Raw genomic sequence first — 20,283 nt, 5'->3', positions numbered from 1 at the left:
CTTGGATTGGATTGCAGCAGAGATTGGAGGGACCCATCTCTTTTCAGTTGTGCCCTGTGATAGGACAAGGGGCAATGGATGCAAACTAGAACACAGGAAATTCTACCTCGTGAGGAAATACTTCTTTACTGTGAGGGTTACAGAGCACTGGAACAGGCTGCTCAGAGAGATTGTGGAGTCTCCTTCTCTGGAGACTTTCAAGACCCATCTAGATGTGTTTCTGTGTGACCTGCCCTAGATTCTGTGGTGGTCCTGCTCTGGCAGTGAGGTTGGACTTGACGATCTCCAGAGGTCTCTTCCAACCCCTACCATTTTGTGATTCTGTAATAGTTTGCACACAAGGGGTGAGAGAGCTCTGCTTGAAGTCTGGTGTAAAATGTCTTGGACGTAGGAAGTTTGACTCTTAGATGCTGCTCTAATCTTTAAAGAAAAAAGCAGCAGTTTATGTTCTATCTTTCACCATTTCGTGTAGAGATCTGTGAAAGTGCTTGTAAGAAAAATGCGGTTGCTTCTGTTGGCAGTTTCCAGAAATGCAAGTTTCCTTCCTGCACCTGAGAACATGCTCATTGCCTCTCTGTTGACGTCAGTCTTTCCCTATCTGAAGTCTGATTTTTTGCCTCTCTTCCCCTTATTGGTCTCAGTCTTCATGGTTTCCATATCTGCTATCCGAGTTCCTTCTCGTGCACCCGGTGCCCCCTGCCATGTCATTGCTTTTGGGGCTGTCTTTTCTGCATGTCAGTGGAATTTGCAGGTGTGGTATTGGGGGTAGGAGAGGAAATTAATAAAAAAGCTGAAAATGGAAAGTGGATATAAAAGAGAAGAGGCAAAAGGCAGAGGGTGAAAGTCTCATCCCTAACTAGTCTTGGCAAGGTAACCAGCCATCTGTCATTTCACTGTCAAAAGAGGAGGTTTGTGGGGAAAGATGTAGCTTTTTTTTTTTTTTAAATAGGTGATCTGATGCAAGTGGAAAAAAAAAGTAGACAAACTTCTGAGTGCAGAAGCCCTTTTTTAGGGCTGTTCCACATGAATTTGCACAGCGGGTTGAGGCGTTTCATTGAGAGAAAGAGAGACAAAAAAAACCATTTTATTTGGGAAGGAAACGGTTTCTAGGGGTAAAATGCAATTTGTAACTGCTCCAGTCTAGTTAGGATGACTTTGCGTTACCAGTGTCCATTATTAGTAAGTTTCACATTGTTTGGCCATTACAGCTCTTCCTGGGTTTCCTTTCAGTAACATCCCCTAGGGAAAATGGTTCTCCTGACTACTAGAACAAATGAAGTTTCTAATTATAGGCTTGCTTCGGAGCCAAAAAGTTTACGTTTGTGTTTAACATGTAGTCATGAAACTCATTTAAAGAGAAACAACTAAAAATACCAAGTAATATTTCTTTCTTCCTTTTTTTTTTTTTTTTTTAAATCCATTTGACAGTCAGTGAATATTATGGGATAAACATTGTCACAACTAAAATACTTGAAAGTCAGGAGTTGAAGGAATGAGCAGGGTAGGCACTGTGTCTATTTTAAGCCCACAGCACTGTTGGAGCAAACCAGCGATCCTTATTTTATGTTTCTGCTTTCCTCTCTTCTTGGAGTGCTTGAGGTGTGTGTGTGCGTCAGTAGCTTGGAAGAGCGTGGTGGCCATTTTGGGGTGAACTTGGGGTCCCCTTCTGGTGTCTGACAGCCTCCAGAGGTAAAATGACGTTTATGATCTCTGCAGAGGATGCTGTTTTCTGCATACTCATTTACTGTTACAGTTGGTTCTTAGAATCATCGGTGTAAATTTTGGGAACTTAACTGTGTGAAATGGTAACTACTACTAACACACAAGTTCAAGAAAAATGTTTAGGAGAGACAGGTTCATGTACTGTCCCAAGAAGGGTTCAAATCACTAAAACATCTAATGCCTGCTCTTACTTTCAGCAGTTTCTTTTAAGTGTCATGAATGTATCAACCCTGGTAGATAATATTCAGACTAGGTGACTAATTTTCCACTTTTATCTGTAGTCTCTTGTATTAATACTAGTCTAGGTGCATCTTGGGCAGTTGCTTCTCTGTTAGCATAAACTTCTGGAGCAATGGTGATATGTTACTGGCTTTGAATATCACCAGTTAAACACTGGGTATTTTTTCCCTTTTATTTTGAGAAAAAAATACTTTGGTTCACCTGAATATTGGAGTACAGTAGCTAGGCTTCTCACTTGTAAGGTCGGGAGTACCTCATATACATGGGTCTTTTGTGATTTAAGTGATGTAATTGAGTTGGGATCATCCTATGGCTTTATCCAAGTGCAAAGGCAAAACTGCTGGAGCTTTGGACTGTAACTGAAGTCAGAAAGTATTGGGCATCTATAGTCTTATGGTCCAGAATGTTTGGACTTACACATCTTTAAACACGTATGAATAGACATACAGGCACAAGGAGTGTTGTTTTAACTGAAGCATCTGGTGAATTCACAAAAGTGATCTGTAGAGCAGCTGAGCCTCAGGATCATCTCCATACACTAAAGAGATTTAAAAAAACCCCATAGTTACTTAAAGAAGGAGATAATTTGGTACCCCATTTTCAAGATCTCTTATTTTAACTGTAGAGCTCTGTGTAAGGACAATATCAGAATAACCATTTTGGAAGAGGTTTTTGCTGGTTAACATATAGCCACTGCAAGAGCAAAATTATGAAGAAAAACAAGTAAAAACTGATACTGCAGTTTATCCCTTGTGTAAAATGCCAGCAGCACCAGTGTGGGATTAAAAGTGGCAAATAAGCAGATTAACAGAGGATTTTAGGTGAAGTGGTAGATCTGGAATACAACATTTGCCTCTAGCAGGATACTTGTGAACCAAGCCAAACAACCTAAGCATAGGGAAGGGAGAAGTGAGAGTGACAGGTCTCCATCTTTCAGCTCTCCTCACAGACAGGCAGCTAAGGTCCCCAGGACTTCTGCAGGCTGCTTGTTGGACCGTGCTGTTCAATATGTACTGCACATTCCTCCCAGCTAGAAACAGTAGGGGGTTTATGTATGTATGCATGCATATATATACATTCACATTAAAAAATGGTGTACATTTTTTTATATGTATACACACACAGATTGGTACCTTTTGAGACCAACATTCAGGAAAGGTCTTGAATCCAGCATGTCCTACAGACTTCAGTCGCCTGGTGAGACTGAAGCTAGCGCAGTGTGCTGTCATCCCTTCCAGTTTTGGTGCAGTTCTTACCTGACCACAATATTACCAAGTTTCTGTATGTGTTGAGGTGTCTCTAACAAGGTCTGTGTATTTCTGTAGGCAGGTATGAATGGATTTGGGATGAGTAATTGCTGCTTTTCTTCTGTTTTTTTGGCTCACTTGCTTGTTTGCAAGGTTGATGAAATACCGCAGACAGTTTTGAGGAGAGTGCTTCCTATGCAGACGTGTATTTGGCTATGCTAAGTAGCCATGTGTGATTTATGTAGCAATTAAGATCATTTTCTAGTTACTCATCTGTGTGTTTTGGAAAGGAATTGATGTTCCCGTATAGGGAGGAATCTACACTGTGCTGAAAATAATAGTAAAAGCAGCAGTGCTTCATCTGCCTCAGAGGAAGCATCAACTGTTAATGTTGGGTATGTAGGAGGACTTTGTGTGCTGGTTGTCAGCTTCTGTCTCACTCTTTACCCACAAAGTAATTGTGGAAAATGCTGTTTGCAGTTGTGTTTCTTTTAGAAATTGCATACAGTAATGCAGTAGGGGCAAATTACAAAGGCACTTCTCTGTAATCTTGTATAGTTATGCCTGTTGTCCATATTTAGGGCTGCTTGTCATGTGTTCTGTCTGTTAATTGATCCGAGATGTGATCAAGTGCATGGATGCACAGTCTAACCATGCTGCACTCTTCCTCATAGTGCACAGTCCTGGTATCTTGTGTTTGCAGTGTCCAATCAATATGGTCTCTCTAAAGCCTGAGTAGTAATAAAAACTGAAGATCTGACTGAAGGGGATAGTTTCTTAAATAATTAAATGCCTAATCTGATTTCCACTGAAGCAGGAATCCCATGATAAGGCTTGTGCCCCCTAAAAAGTTAGGGATAGCTCAAATTTGTTAATACTGCAAAAGTAGTTCAACACCTTTAATGACGTCTAACGTTCTCCCTTGCAGAGTACTTCCTCTCAGTGACTTATTATACATAGTTTTGTCTAAGATCATGCTTGCCTGTAAACTTCAAGGAGTTTAGTTCAGGTGTTTTATTTAGAGCATTACTTTTACTGGGTTGCTTTCTTCTGAAGAATTCTGCTCCTCAGGAACAAAACCTGCTCATCTTGCTGTTCTGTCCACCAGCAGCTTGATGTAATATGTTCACTCTTAGGTACATGAGCCAGAATTGTGGAAGCTTTTCTGTTCAGAGCTACTCCTTTCATTCTGAAGTCTTTTCATGGTTCATCTGAGAAGCGTCTAGGAAAGCTGTGTAAACTCTAGCAGCTTCACTAGGCATTTCAGCACGACCAGTAGTGCTTATGTGAACAGAAACTGGCATATTCTTTGGCATTGCTTAAACGATTAAGTGTGGTGGTTGTGTTTTGCTTAATGGGAAAACTGACCTGCATTGTTTGCCTTAACGTCTGAAATGAGGAAGTTCAAGGTTCAGTGCTGTTGTGAGATCAGCCTAAAGGGTTAGTGCATTTTTTTTTTTCACAATAGGTGTAGTTTGAACTGCTGTATTACAGTTTATTATGGTGTTATCAATGTGCATGAAGATTATGTAGTGTAGGCATGGACAGACATCTTATGTTAAAAAAAAAAAAGGTGTTTTTTTGTGGCACTGGTTAGCTTGCTAGTAGTAGAAAAGTTGATGTGTAGCAAATGACCTAGGCTGTGTCTAAAGTGCACAGCAGGTATGTGCTACAGCCAGCTGAAGGACCTGATCCCCTGACAGTCCTGGCTGATGATTTAAGAGTGGTCTGTCCTTTTTTGTTTGTTTGTTTTGTTTTGTTACTGTGCATGTGTGTTTAGCTTTGAAAAGCAGTGGGGAGAGAGGGTTTCTGCAGAAGCAGTTCTGCCTCCATCAGACTAGACTGTTTAACCCAAGTGTTGAAGGCCAAGAAACAGAAATATGAGCAGGAGAAAAGTTTGTTTTAATCCTGTCAAACATACAGCCTCACCATTTCCAGCAGGCAGAGTACTTGTGGTCCCAAAATTAGACCCATAGACCTGGCAGCTGAAGGCTTGAAGTAGGTGTTGCTTTCATATTTGATGGTCAAGAAACAGAGGAGGAGGAGAAGGAACGAATGGAATCTTTGTGTAGAAGACTGGCTCCGTCTGTTGCAGGATGGTGAACAAGAACACTTATTTGCTGCTGAGAGCAGATTGGAGCAAATTATCCTGGTTTCACGTGAGACGCTGTAAGGGTCTCATTGAGATGAGGAGTTGATTTGTGACTTGGTAGTCTTTGAAGAGCTCCAAATGAAAGAAAGGAGAAAAAGTGTTATATCTGTCCTGCTGTAAGTTCATAAATCTGCACTAGGGAGCAATGTCTTGTGTCCTGTACAGAAACAAACAGTTTAATCAAAAGTTTGTACTTGGATCAGTTGCTACCTCAGGTGCCCCTATACAAATGCTGACATTGAGTTAACACCAGACATGGAGTCAGGGGAACATCACTTGTGCAGGCAACCTGATGCAAGCAGTAACCAGACTCCCGTGTAATCTGCACAAGAGAAGCCTGCTTTGCTGAGGAGAACTTGACCTTTCATTAAATAAATCTTCCTCTGGTGATAATACTCACAGCTTTCATGGTGCCTAACTTAGCAGTGTCTACATAAGCCTTGTACCTCTAAAATACTGTTTTCTGCATTTAGAAGTGTTTTTAAATTTTTGTGATCTGATTTTGATTTAAGATCTAATACTAAGGATAGTTTGCAGTTTTTACATGAAGTAGAAGGTCAAGTTAGACTAAACCAAATCCTGGGAGTATTTAACTTGATACTTGAGGGCCCTTCAGTTGTTGAATGAAGGCAACACCATTTTCCCCTTCAAAGAATATGCAGTTTGGGTATATGACTAATGAAAGGAGTCTTAATCAGCTCTTTCTGTAATGAAAACCATTTAGCTGCTCTTGGAGGACCCAGTAAGTGGATCTCAGGATGTACGTGGATGGATTCACAGTAGCTAGGTAAGATATTTTCATAAAGTGGGACCATTGTAGAGTTCAAAGGCTGATCCGTCTTTTTCTATGTGCTAATATAATTTAGTTATTTCATTGAATTGCTTTAGTTACCTCTATTCATTGTAGTGATAAGAGACTAGTTTGTGTATGTATGGCTCTCTGAGTAGACGGCCAGTGCTTCTGGACATCAGTCAGATAAGCTTCTGAATTGGATCATCACCTAATTTTCAATTGCATTTTTCTATTCTTATTGAATAGTTGGATTAATTTATGTGAAGAGTTGCCTTTCTTAAGTTTGTTTCTTTGGGCTCCATGACTGACAGTATGTGAAGAATTATTCTTGTAGACAATGATTTGGTTTTTCCCCCTTCTTTTCTTTTCCTCTTCTTTTTTCTTCAAGGTCCTGGTCAAGTGAGTACCTGCTTTATTCTTTGTGTAGAAATTGCTTTCCCTTGTCCTTTTAGCCTGAGACTGACTTGTGCTGCTGTGGTTTGTAACAGAATTGCTGACGAATCTAAATACTGCTCCCAACATTCTCTATATCAACTGCAAAGTATTGCTTTGGGGTCTGATTTGGCCTTCATGGGAACAAGTTTGTTTTCATAGAATTTGAAAAACAGTATTAGTGTTCAGCTGACCATGTGATCCACTTCTCTGAACTTTTGTTGGTCCCTTGCTTGCCTAGGAGGTATTTTTACTGCTTTTTAAAAAGCGTGATGGTGGCAAAATGGGATTCAGCTTACCTCAAACTACCATGTTTAATTGAAGTCTACTAAAGAAAATATATTCTACAAGGTTTTAAATTCTGTGCTGTAAGTTGCAGCTTTTTTTCTTGAGAAAATACTCAGTAGACTGTGTTATCAATTATTAGAATCATCAGGAGAATGCCCTTATTGCTAGCTCAAGCCTGTGTGCAGCAGGACTTCATGAGGTGGATTTGGCTGTGGGATTTCCGGCTTCTCGTCACCTTGATCTGAATTCTTCTGTAAAATGAAGCAGACAGCCCATGTGCTTAGTATGGTGAGGTTTTGATATTCTGGATTAGGCTGGGTGCCAATTAGCCAGCACACAGTGTAGGCAGTTCCTGCATCTTAGTCCTGATCACAGCATACATTAAATTATCCCAAACAAATGCCAAGTATTTAGGCAACGACGACAACCAGTGATCCTTCTGAAGTTGGTGGATGTCAAATACAAACTGGCTCTATGGCTAATGAAGCATATTCCATCGGCATTTGCTTTTTTGCTTTATTAAACCATTAGGGCATTTGTGGTTGCCTTGGTATTGTAATGGCAGGTTTGTTATAAAATACAGGGGAAGTAATACCCGCTGAACACCTTTCTTGAGTTCTGAATAAGAATAGGACTCTCTGGAAAGCAGTAGCCCTATAAAAGTGCCCAGATGTCAGAAAATCAAGTATACATACTTGAAAAGGGGCAGGTGTTGTAATGCAAATAAACTCAACTTCTCTTTGATCACCAAATCGCAGTTGAGTTCCTGTGGGGGTTGTCACAAGAAGCTTGCTTTCTGCTCACCGTGGGGTGAACGTGTGAAGTGTGTTTTGGGTCGGTGAAGTTATTGGCAGCACTGTCTTGCTTAACTCACTCCTGTTAAGTGTCCTTGGTTCTCCAGCTGCTGTTAACTGTGTCCCCCAGTGACAGCAGTGGGCATGGAAGCTTTTGGGAGGAGTGTTGGACCTGCTTACCTGAATCCTAGGAAATAATTAATTTTCTTCTCTTAATATGCAATCCTGGAAGGGGTCATCCCACCTGTGGGGACTTCAGGGACTCTTGTAGCGGAGACCTGTACTCTAATGATTGCAGGAAGATTTTTGGTGTTTCGGATACCCAAACTGTTCTATTGCTTCTCCTACAACTGAGAGGTGGTAAGATGTGCCTTAATACGAATGCAGAAGGATTTAAGTAAGTTACACATTATTTCAGTAGAGCAGAAGTTACAAAATATCTTTAGTATCTTTAGAAATGTTTTCTGCTTACAGCATGCGTTTGCCCCGTCATGGGCAAAAATTATTAACAGTTTTATCACAGGTTATTTTGTTTTATGGATAGAGTGGATGGGTTTGTCTAAGTTGACAGCTGCTTTTGATTCAGTTACATGTTCACATGATGTGAAGCTTATCTTAAGATGGGGGGACATGATTGTTTATACTGTGCTAAAAGGCTGATATTATGTGAAGTGAAACATCAAAGTGGTTTCTAACACTCTGAACTTTAGAACTCACAGCTGATTTAATTAAAAAAAAATAATTAAAAGGCACATCTTTCCCCACCTCTAAATACAGACCTTAAATATTCTTCAAAGCATATTTCGTTTTAATGGTTTGGTGGTTTCCTACTTGAGGCGTTTTTGAAGTTACTACTGGAATATGAAGTTGTAGCTTTGAGTTGTGACGATAATAGACCATTAGTGAAGTAGGTGTTCACCTCATAAGATAATTACATGTTCTGTCGAAATAGCCTGATATTTACAAAAAAAAAAGTAAACTTAGTAACCTTTCCTGCAACAGCCAAAGTTAGAGGCAGATTTCCTTTTTAGTGATTTGTAGCTCAAAATATCTCCTGAAGCAGGTGAAGCACATAAGCAAGGATGGCATACTAGCATCCTTACTTTCCTTTTTTTCTTTGCACCCCCAGCTCTAATTTTAACCAAGGGTCCTGTATTAAAATTAGTTTGGTTTTAGCTAAGACCCTTATGACCAATGCTGGGAAAAACTAACGTAATACAGCTTTTGCTGCACTATCTAGCTGTGAAAACATTATGTGGATAATTCAAGGTAGGAGCTCCATGCTGTGTGTCTGGATTTAATCTGGGTATGTTTTCATCTTCAGAGATGGATCTGGAAGACACAGCAAAAAAACTGCCCTATCTTTCAGAAGATGTCACATTTTGTAGTGATTGTGTCAGTAAGAAAAGGCAGCAGAGGAGTATTTATTATCATAAGGATTATAGAAGCAGCGTTGTCAGTGCTGGTGTTGATATTTCATTATCTTACAGGTATAAAGCATTACTTTGCATTAAGCACAATTATTGGAAATGTGGTGCCATTCCCTGGTTGTTGGAAGGAACTGCTTTTTTTAGGTACTTCCAGAGATCATTTCTCATTCTTCCCTGTCACCTTAGTATATGCTACCAAATGAGCCTCAGTATTGCCCTCCCAGATAAATATAAGCTTTGATCTGGCTGTTTCCAACAAAGGCAAGTGAAAAAGTTTGAAAAATGGTGGGGATGCCCTGCTGAAACTCTGAGCTGGAATTGGATCCCATCCTCTTTCAGACGTGTACCAGCACATAGTTCCCTGTGCTCTTTTTCTTTTTCCTCTTTGTTCTTTTTGCAATCTCTGTGTGGTTTGATGAGTGGATGCTTGCAAATAAATCTTCTAACTGTAATATAAGTTAATACCCACATTAGTTATTGGATTGCTGCACAGGTTATGTGTAAATAGGTTGGTAGTCTTTTCTCTTGGGTTCATAACTTCACCGCGTTTCACTTTTGTTGAAGTATATGTATGCAAAACATGTTTGTGAAAACATGGTAAACTGAATATTAAGGTGAAGTTGGTCGAAACACAAGCCTGGTGCAACTCACAGTACTCCTTTTGTTTGGACATTGTGTAGAGGGTGCTGAGCACAGCCAGGTTTCCAGCCTCCTAGATTAATCCTATAAGCCAAGAGGAACAAGCGATATCTCGCAAGGTAGAACACAAAGGGATTATCATGGAGCAGTTCATCCCACATTTGTATGTTGTGCTCTGTAAGATCTCAGCCACACAACCTAAAAGGTGGATGCAGCAGGTCTAAGGCTGTTCCAGAGTGTGGCTGCCATCACTTGAGCAGAGGGTGTGGTTCTACTGGAACTTCAGTTTAAACTAATTAAGTTTATTTTTTTTGCAAGATGCCTTCCTTGAACCAGATCTCTCTGTACTTTCAAGAAGAGCAGTTCCGGTGGTAGAGCTGATAGAGGAATGTGAAGATGGGTTGGCTGACAGGGAGGGTGGGACTTCAAGAAGCCGTATCTGGACTTGGCTTACCTTGTGGAGCTGTGGTTTGAGAGGCAGAGCCTCAGTAGATGGTACAATGAAGACATGCCATAGAGCGTTTGGACAGATTTCTTAACCAGACGAGGATGCTACAGGTAAGCAGAAGGTGGAGAAGTCTGTGCTTTTTGGTTTTGTGTGGTTTTGTTTGTCTTTTTTTTTTTTTTCTATGAATAATGCTTCTGAAGGGAGATAACATGGAGAAGTCAGTGGAACTTGCTGAATAGATAGTGCAATTTGTGTTTTAATATCTAACAGAAAGTACTGCAGTTCAGCAAATATGATTCCAATGTATATCTGGAATTTACTTGCAGCCCCTGGTTTTAAAAATACATGCATTTGTGTATTTCTAGCTCTTAATATTCTCTGTGGCTTTAGAATCCTCCTTTAGTTGTTCCCTGTAACAGGTTTAACAGGCCAGTCCATCCATTTGGAGAATAAAGGTGAAGGCACTATTTTAAACATACTGAAACATATTTTTAATGTTATGCCACATCAAGAGGTAACAGCACGCTTTCCTGTGCCTTGACTAACTTCAGTCTCAAGTGGTTATAAGAATTTTCCACTGCAAGTATGAACCTGTTAAAGGAAATTGAGTTGTAGTCCTTTGCTTGCTTTTCAGAACTGCAGGTAGGTTCCCTTGCTTGCCAGTTTTTAGAGAAGATTGGAAGGGATTTATTAATCTGTTTGACAAATGTATTGTCAGTATCTAATTTCATGCCATTTCCTAAAAAGCTTCACATCTGACACTATCTGCGTGTGTTAATTACTGCAGTATCAACCATATGCCATAATTTTACATTTTTATTTTGGGCTTTGTTGTTATGGCATGACAATTACTGCTGTTACCATAAATGTAGATCTAGGCAGCTCTTTGGACACCACCACTGGTTGAAGGGAAGAATGTGTCATTACTAGATGGAAGGCATAAGAAGAATGCAGGTGAAAAAAGAAGCTACAGCAAGAAAAGAGGCATTTCCTCTTGATGGCAGGTTTTGCTCTGCTATTGGACCCCTGGAAGGAGAAGAAGGCTGGCAGTGCACCCTTCTTGCCTCTCTGTCATGAAATGGTAACACTCAAGTGTCTGGACTCTGGACTGTGTAGTAATTACTTTTGCTCATTTCAAAGAGGGAGAGCATCACCTGATAAGCTTCTGTACAAATTATAAGGAAATATCACCCCTTTCTATTTTTTCTTGCCTCTTTCTTTCTTCTCTCCCCAAGACTGACGATGAAATTTACAACAGACCTCTGAGTAAGGCACTAGTATAGTCAGGATCATAGTAAATAGCAGAGCTGTGTATGCAGTTAATGTAAGAAAGGTACCAAGTTTAAAGAAAACATAAAATTATACCTTGTTATTTGACAGATAAGATCTAGTTTTTTACCTTGGTTGTTTTTATTGTGCAAGACAAGATATTCCCTCCCTTCCTTAGTCTCTTAGATCTTCCTCATACTTATGTGTGAATCCTCTTCAGGGACTTTTGTTAAAAAAAACAAACAACAAAACAACAAGGAGCAAGTATGGTGGTTACCAGCAGGAACATCAAGACCACAGCCTGACTGGTATTGCCAAGACCTGAAAGCATTTGGTAGTTTGCAGGCAATCTCTCTTTGTAATAGTCTCTGAACCATGGCCCTTAGGTGGATGCAATACAGTGAGACACTGAGAAATGGGTATCAATATTTAGATTTACATACAGTGAATTTTAGTTCTACCAACTGGTAATATTGATTGGAGCTGATTGCAAAGTCTCTTGTAGTTTATTTAGAACTGAATGAGAGGAGTGATAATCAGCAACAATGGAACTGGAGGAGCATTTGTGTGTCTGGCCCTCCAGGAACACTCGGTGTGTCCTGGTCAGGGTGAGTTGACATGGGGAAATTGCTTGGCCCCTTGTCTCTTTCTTCTTGTCCTTGGTTGAAAGCTTCTCTCTGTGCAGGGACTATGTGAAGAGTTAAGATGCCTGCTCTAAGTAAAGGGGTTGATGTGAGTGGAGGTAAGAACCCCTATGTGTGCTCCTGCCTGCCTGTGTGGCTGTGGCTGAGCCTTTGCTCTTGATGGGCTCTTCCCCGTATCTGTGCAGTGTGCTGGTATTAACAGGGGAGAGGCTGGAACAGGGATATGATGCTATGGCCTTGGGGGAAAAAGACCTCTCCCAGCTCTCCAGAGAGCTCTGGCATGAGCTGGGTGGGGTGTGAGGCATCTTTGCCACTGAGCCACCTGGGAAGAAGGAGCGAGCCTCAGGTTGGCTTCTGTGTGTGTGAGGGGCACTGGGGCTGGGAGGAGGTTGTGAGATCTCTAGTCAGGGTGCTCAGTGCACCCTGGTAGCACTGGTGTGGGGAGCTGGGCAGGCAGCATGCCAGGCCCTGACTCCTGCATGAGAGGAGTCCAGAGAGCTGAACAGCAAGGAGAAGGATGGCTCTGGAGGCTTCCTGTGGGAACTGGAGTGGAAGTTCGCACAGGAGCTGGGTGCTGTGGGTAGTTAATGTCAAGGGGGCTGTTGGCAAGGTGGAGGTGGTGATGTATGTTGCAGCAGTGCAGGTGGTGGGTTGTTGGGAGCTCTGGAGATCAATGGTGGCCTGATTTGGAAGGAACTCGTGACTCTGTGCTACACGAACAGTGATGCTTATGAGAGCAGCTTGTGTGGGGAAAGGTGTGTGTTGTGCTGTTGTCTTTTTTTCCTCCACTGCCCATTTGTTTGGAACAGGCTTTGAGCTGATACCATCAATTAAGTTTTCAGTATTTCATGTGCTCTTTTAAACCTCTTTCTTCAAGGCTGTGATGCCTGAAGAGGTCACAAAACGATACCTGGCTGCATAAAAATGCTTTTTATACTGTTTATCAATACCCCTTTCCAGACCCTATTTGCAAACACCAGTGTGCTGCGTAATTAACTATAAATCCTTCCTCTTGGTCTGCTGTTCTCTAGGAGATTTGAACATGGGTGATAATAATGGACAGGTGCTTAAAATATTTGTCCAAGCTGAAGTCTAGCAACCACAGCCCAGTGCTAGTCCCTTGACTTCATTTGCAGGATGAAGGGAGCACTTTAGAGTTTAGGAGCAGTTTCAGGCTGAATTTGAAGCTCCTCTTATTGGTGTGTGACACTGCTGGAAATCAAGCTGACTTCCTCCAGCAGGCTTCAGGATACTTTGGCTGTTCTCCAGAGAACTTGTTTGAAAGTCAATGTAGAAAGCAGATTTTTTTTTTTTCTATTTTTTTTCTTTATTTGAGTTAACACACCAGAGTAGATTAAGTATATACTAAGTATAACAGTATTTAAAACTTGGGTGTTGACATACAGTGATACTGTGTGAAAGTGGATGAGAGACTGAAATCTGTAAAGCGGCTGTACTTTTGTATTACTTGTTTGCCAATAAAAAGAAGAAAAGTGCATCATTTAATTTTTGGCTAGACAGGCAAATACAGACCAGTTGCATGGACGTGTTTGCTCTGGCACCCTTCATTGCTTATGAGAGTCTTTGCTTATGACCTGAATTCTGGGAAGGTGTCCAAGCCCTGTGCAGGCTGAAGTGCTTATCACTTGAGTTTTTTTATTATTATTCTGCACAACAGAATGCACAGACCTACTCAGCAAACACAGACCTACTTAGCAAATGCCCGTGCAAGTATAGCTCGGTGTTCCACTTCAAATTCTCCACAGCACACATGCCATCCTCACCCCCCATGCTGCAAAGGATATGCAATTAAAACTCTTCTTCCAAGGTCTTGTTCTTTTGCCTTGAACCTTGATAGTGTGTCTCTTTTATTCTGACTTGAAAATGTTCTGTGTTAACAATATGGCTTATTTTCAAGGTGACCTGTCATCTTATGTTCGTCTCTGGAGGAAAAATTAATTTGCTGAGTAAAATGAATTGTCCTCTGTTTTGATTTCAGTACTCACACAGTTTACATAAGGGCAGAATTTTTGCTTTGTGCTTTTGTGTCCATGTTAGTGATGGAACAGTAGCTTTCTACAAGAAGCTGCTGAAGGAATGGTGTTTCTGAACTTCTTAAACTACTTTTTTCACTGTGATAAGAAAGTCACATGGTCCATAGCGTTATGCAGAGCCCTTGTCTGATGTCCAAGGAGCAGAAGGATGTTGGTGCATTAAACAAGTAAAAGCATAGGTGGCAGAAATTCAAGTGGTTTTGTGCTGTCTTTTAGTGTAGTGTGTAGCTGTTTCAAAATCAGTCATTCCTCTGGTGGAAGTAAAACTTAATGCAAAACCTGTCTTGACCTGCTCCTGGTGGTAGGATCTCAAAACTATACTGTCTGCCCATTTTTAGCTTTTTCCTGCAGCAGTGAGTCTTTTGCAATTTTTCCCTTCCATCTCCTAAGCTTAGATAACATGTTGACCAGAACTCCCAAAGGCAGTGGGCTCTAAAGCTTCTACAGATCTGTAGATAAGCCATAAGCACGTTTTGCAGAGATCCTGCTGGTGCTTTAACTATGAGAAAGGCAGCAGTGGGAGCAGATGCCATTTGAGGCATCAGGGTATCCACTCGAGAGAAGCATTATAATCCATACAAGGGAAAACAACTTAAATCACAACTTGCCCCTTTGTAGTCATCCCTGTGAAAGTCCTGTGTAGTTTAGTTTACAAGTAGATTGTATGCAAGGCCATAGCTTACCAGGCTTCATTAGTTTCTTTGCATGCAAACCGCTCAAGGTTTTTTGTTGCCCTTTCAGAGGCTACTGGAAGAATTTCCAGCATTAAATGGAGCTGATGCTGTCCCTGACCTTGGTTCGTTTGAGTCAGAAAATGTTTTTAGAACAGCCTTGCTTCTTAGAACAAAGGAGGACCTGGAAGTTTTGAAAAGCTGGGTAAATAAGACTGTGTTTGTATGGCCTGCAGCAGCTTGGACTCATTATGGCAGGGACTATAGCAGGAGCATTGTTTTACAGTTCTGTTCTGGCTTGCACCTCCAGCCTCCTTCCTCTGCCCTCCCTCTGGCATCAGTGGCACCCTGAGGGTGCCCCTCATGGGGAGGGGAAATGGGTTGCCTGCATTGCTGCTGACTGAGGCTGTGCTGTTTTCAGTTCTCTGTGTTTATCTAGGGAACAGTAAGCGTCCTATGTGTGTTTACTTTCTTAACAGTTGTTTGGTGTAGTTTGTTCAGTTCTTTCCCTAGACAGTCCAGGGTCTGCCTAGTTAGAGAAGGCAATCTGCTTTTAACTCAAAACAGTGGACAGCTGTGAATGCTCCCAGGAAATGAGGCTTGGCATTACGTTTTGCCTGGACTTCTGTGTATTTATTGGTTTTGCTTGGACTTTTGTGTATTTATTGCAGTACTGAGGTTACCCCTTTACCCCCTTTCCCTTTGGAGTGACAGATACTTCAGCTTCCTTCCCATCCCCCAGTTGTGCCTCTCAGGGCTTGCTCTTCTGGGCTGAAGTGCTGCAGGACTTCTTCAAAGGGGCTTTTTTTGACTGTGAGGTTCCTGGGCTAGCTGACCTCAGCAGTGGGCCTGTTCTGGATTCTGGCAGGATTATGAATGCCTGCTTTCCACTAGCCATGCCTATCACAAGACACAGATAAAAATGGACAGATACATCTTCAATGAATTTATAAACCTCAAAGGATTTGGCTTTCTTTTAAAGCGGGCATCTGGCTTTCCATTCTGTGCTTGGACTTTCCTTGGTTACTTCAGAACCACTGTGTTCTCCTTCCCCTGACTCACAGCACAAACCTTTTGCATGGTATTGGAGATGATTTCCAATGAAAAATGGGATTTAGGAATGATTTTCAGAAGCAAGGTGGTTTGTTTCTACAGAACTAATTTTCTGGAAGAGCTTCGTCTTTCGGTTATCAATACTCTTAGCCCACAATACCTTGTGAAAAATCAGCATCTAGTTCTATTTCAAAGTGTATGGCAGAGACTGAAGGGTTCTTTACCAGACTAGTTACCTCCAGACGAAGCAAACCGTGGAAGATCCTTTGTTAGGAAAAACAGATCAAATCTGTCTTCGTATAATCACATCAGTCTTTTCTGGGATACAGTAAAGGGAACAGCATGTCTTTTGGTCTTTGCAATTATCTGACCTGAATAAGCTTTTTTATTTTTTTTAAACCTAACAGTTGATGTAAGAGGGACAAGGTTGAGAACTTTGTGCTTTATAAGCAAATATACAAAATGTCCTTCCATTTTATGCAATGTTTTGTATTTCAAAAGGGAAAAAAAAAAGTTTTTGCTTCAGAGTTTATGTATGATTTAGGATTTAGTCACAGGGCATAGACGCTACATGTCAGAGCAAAGGATTCTGTTTTTTTCCTCCATCTTTGCTGGTTTTATGACTTCCAGCTTTGGAAAACAGGATTCCTTTTGAGTTCTTAGTTACTCTAAGCAGCTGATTACATGTCTTAGCTGGATCATGCAAATGACTGTTTGTCCTTAGAAATAAGTTGATAGGTAGCATGTTAGATTCTTACCTAATTTTTAATTATAATATGGGACATCAGTAAACTGAGAGGCTGTTGAGGAAATCTGGGGTATTTGTAATTTCAGTAAAAATATGTTAAAGCAGGAAAGTGGTTTCAAATAAAATAACAGAATATTCAAGTTTGTAGTCTGGCTAAATTTCAGTATCTTCTGCATGTTTGCCTTTTACAGCTGTGCTTCCTTTCCCATTCGGGGTGTGTTGCTTTGTTCTTACATCTATCAAATACATAAGAGGACTTTGATGCCCTAAAGAAAGATGGTACGTTCTGCAGGGTGGATTGCAAACAAATGATTTATAGGCAACTCATGAAGCACAGTAGGAAACTTTTTAAACATTAAGTCTGATTAGAAAGATTAATAAAGGAAATAGTTCTTCTGAATGCGGAAGGGCAGTATGACATTTACAGTTCTGTAATTTTAAAATACTTTCTAGATAAGCATTTCCTAGTTTTTTTTCCAGTAGCAGTTGTTTTTAATGTTAATAGCCAACTACTGGACATGCAAGATTGGCATTTATATTCATATAGCATATACCTTTCTAAGTGAGTGTGTGAAGGTTTTGGAATATGTGAAACTTATCACAGTGACCTTGTAATATCATAAAGGGCACATGATGATTTGTGTCATTTCAAGTAGCATTTTCCTATACTAAATCTTTTCCCTGCAGGCCCCAAGTCAAAACTTGAATGGCACTTATCTGTTAGACATCACAGCTGTCCTGTGCTGGAGAGCTGACAGTTCATTCTGGTTGCAGAGGAACTGTACTGTCTGACTGCAGAAGTGTTATGGATGGACTGGAGTGGGGAAAGCTCTCACCCACTTGACTCTGCTCTGGTGCTGAGGTAACCTGTGAGGTTGTCCCTTAGTTCCCAGTGAAAAAACGCTCTACTTGTTGGACCAGGAGGGGGCTGCCAAGATTGAAGGTGCATGTTGCGTTTCTGAGGCTATCAGTTGTCTGCTTCAGCGTGCCTGATAGCTCTGGCCTCAGTAGTTACAAGTTCTGCTGTTTTGGGCTTGCAAGTCTGGATGAGGATGGTCCATGCACAGGGGGCTGCTGCAGTCAATGTCATCTTCCATGTTTGGGCTCTTTGCTTGTCTCCTGTTGATGAGACAAGCAGCTCCAGTCCTAGTGTCTGTTGTGCTTTTCTTCTAGAGCTGCTCTCTGAGGCCTTCAGTCTCTCTGAAGTTGAGAAGAATAAAATAAGACTAGGAAGGAAAAAATGATGCATCTGTAGTCAGTGTGATGCTTTCCCTAGAGCAAATAGGTCATACCATACTCTAAATAATTTTTGAGTTGGTGGCTGTATTGCCCAGTGTAACACTGGTTCCTTCTACTCCTCGCTTTTGCCGATACAGCTTTTGTTGGAGCTGCAGTATATAAAATCAGGGAACTCCAGGAAGATGACTCATCTAGGAAAAAAGAGGGAGTGGTGCTGCTTGAGTACATCTGCCAGTATGAAAGAGTGTATCTCCATTTGGAGCCTTAACCTTGCCAGTCAAGATGCCTGGGATGTGAGAAGGCTGGTTGGGGTGTGGAGAGTTTTGCAATATGTGGAGTAAGTCCTGCACCATAGCTCTTCAGTGATGCCTGTTGCAGGGATGCCTTGGTGTCTCTGGAGGAGCTGATGTAGGTTCAGCAGAGCTTACTGTCTTATCAGAACATGGAGACATCTTACGGGGTTTGGGGTTTTTTTGCATCGTATGTTCACCACTTGTGCTTTGTCCATATTCTCCTCCCAGTTCCTAACAGTAGAGTTTGTTTTGGTGTTTGTTGTTGGGTTTTTTTTCATTTTTTTTAAAACAAAAAAATTAAAAATTCTTATTTCTTAATGGTGGTTTGAAGAGATGCTCTACACCATGTAGTGCTACCTACTGCTCATAAGTCTTGAGCATTAAGAAAATAAATGCTAGCTTCACTTTTTAAATACTAGCTGTTGGGAAATCTGAAATTAGATGCATAGCTTCAAGTCTGAAGGTGTTATCTATCTTTTGGAGAGATCTAATGGAGAGTATCTATTTTCTGTAAGTAACTTCCACTGCTAGTATGAATTGATACTTTAATACATTCCTAACAGGTCTTTTGAAGCATTTGCCATCTCAAACAACTCTTCTAAGTGCTCTCCATCTTGTCTCTAGGCTACTCAAAGTGACAGACTGAAGAGGGGTCTTTTAGCAAAATTAAACTGATAATGGATAACATGTTGAAAATGGCAGGGAATCTGTATTTTTTAAAGTTCAAAAAAATTGAAGCAAAACTACAATGTACCATAAATTCTTATTTCATTTTTTTGCCACTGCAAATGGCAGCAAATCAGAAGGAAACCTTATTTTGTTGTGGAAATCTAAGCCTTCGTTGCTCAGTACTTTAAAAATGCCTATCAGCAGGTAAACTGCAGTATGCAGAAGTCATTTGTAAACATACTGAGTCTGTCTGTCAAAGATAGCTTAAATATGTCTTGAAAAGTATGCACTAGTACCAAGCTTGCAGCAAGTGATGAGGGGTGTTGTTTTCAATGTTATTGCAGGCATGCAGTGATATTAAATGAAAAGACTGAAGATTAATGTTTAAATTCAAAGTCCTTTTGGACTTTACTGTGCAAATAAGTTTTGTTGTTCTTTGTTTATCTTCTGTGAAAAGGATTAAAGGTTTTTTCCCCCCCCTTAGTGTAACTGACAGCCTTCTTGTCATCAACTTCTTCTGAAGGCATAGGACAACTGCAAGTACTTGACACCTCTGAAAATCGGGCTTCTAACTCCTGAAGTTCAGAAAAGTCTTCCTAATTCTGACCTGTTGAATGTGATACTGAAATGAAAGGCAGTTTGGAAGAAGCACCTGAGGTCTGTAAGCCTCAAATTTAGCACTACATTTAGCTTATTCTTTTTTAAACACTTCCTAAAAAGGCTTAACTGTTGTGACAGGTACTTTTAAACAAAATGGACATGGCAGCCAATTCCTTCTTGAAAGCTTGTTTCTTGTGTAGCAATAGGAACAGCCTTGCATTTGACTTGTTATGCTTTGATTTTAAGTCAGTGACACCCAGCAAGGACACTACTAAGTGTCCTCTGAGGCACTTAATAAGTGCAGTGTGGCATGTTATAAGTGATGGCCACCTCCAGGTGTTTCAAGACATCGGGTGCATCTCTGTAGGAAAAGGGTCAGCTTTCCATTCCCTTTAACATGCACTTTAAATCCCTTTAGCTTTTTAACTGTAGAAAAGTTAAGTGCTGCTGCTTTTTTTCTTTGACTTTCACAGTGAGTAGAGACAGACTCTCTTAATTAAATTAATCTTTATTAGTTAGCCACAACCTCCTTTACTGTCCTTCCTGGTACCCATAGGTCACCAAGCTGTATTACCTCCAGTTTTCTTTTTACCTATTCCATTGTATGACCAAGTGAACAATACTACTTGACTTACCAGTCTGTTAACTAGTTGCAGTCAGCTGCTCTTTATCTCAATTCCTTTTTCACTTGTTATGCAGTGTGAAGAATAGTATATTTAAATAAAGGAGGACTGAGTGATGTTTTTGCAGGCCAAGCCACTAGAGTTTCCTGCGTTCTGTGTCCTCTGAGAGTGGCCCGGGAAGGATGGGAGGACAGCAGCTGCTGCAAGGAGATCAAAGTAGATTTGTTATGCTAAA

General features: G+C 40.8%; 1 protein-coding gene across 3 annotated transcripts in view; it reads left to right on the top strand.

Annotated features, from left to right (window-relative positions):
* RASSF3 (Ras association domain family member 3) overlaps positions 1 to 20,283 on the top strand; it is a 79,879-nt gene that overhangs the window by 34,812 nt on the left and 24,784 nt on the right. Inside the window, exon 1 of one of the 3 annotated variants that reach the window (XM_051634170.1) lies at positions 19,426 to 19,482. The exons of the other annotated variants lie outside the window; for them this stretch is intronic. Within the exon in view, the coding sequence (XP_051490130.1) occupies positions 19,453 to 19,482 (30 nt within the window). The 5' untranslated portion in view covers positions 19,426 to 19,452. Of the gene's footprint in view, positions 1 to 19,425; positions 19,483 to 20,283 lie in introns of those variants that run through there. 3 annotated transcript variants of the gene reach the window in all.

The sequence above is a fragment of the Apus apus genome, chromosome 1 (assembly GCF_020740795.1).
Source record: "Apus apus isolate bApuApu2 chromosome 1, bApuApu2.pri.cur, whole genome shotgun sequence".
Classification (NCBI taxonomy): domain Eukaryota; kingdom Metazoa; phylum Chordata; class Aves; order Apodiformes; family Apodidae; genus Apus; species Apus apus.
This window is presented reverse-complemented; position numbering and strand designations above follow the sequence as displayed.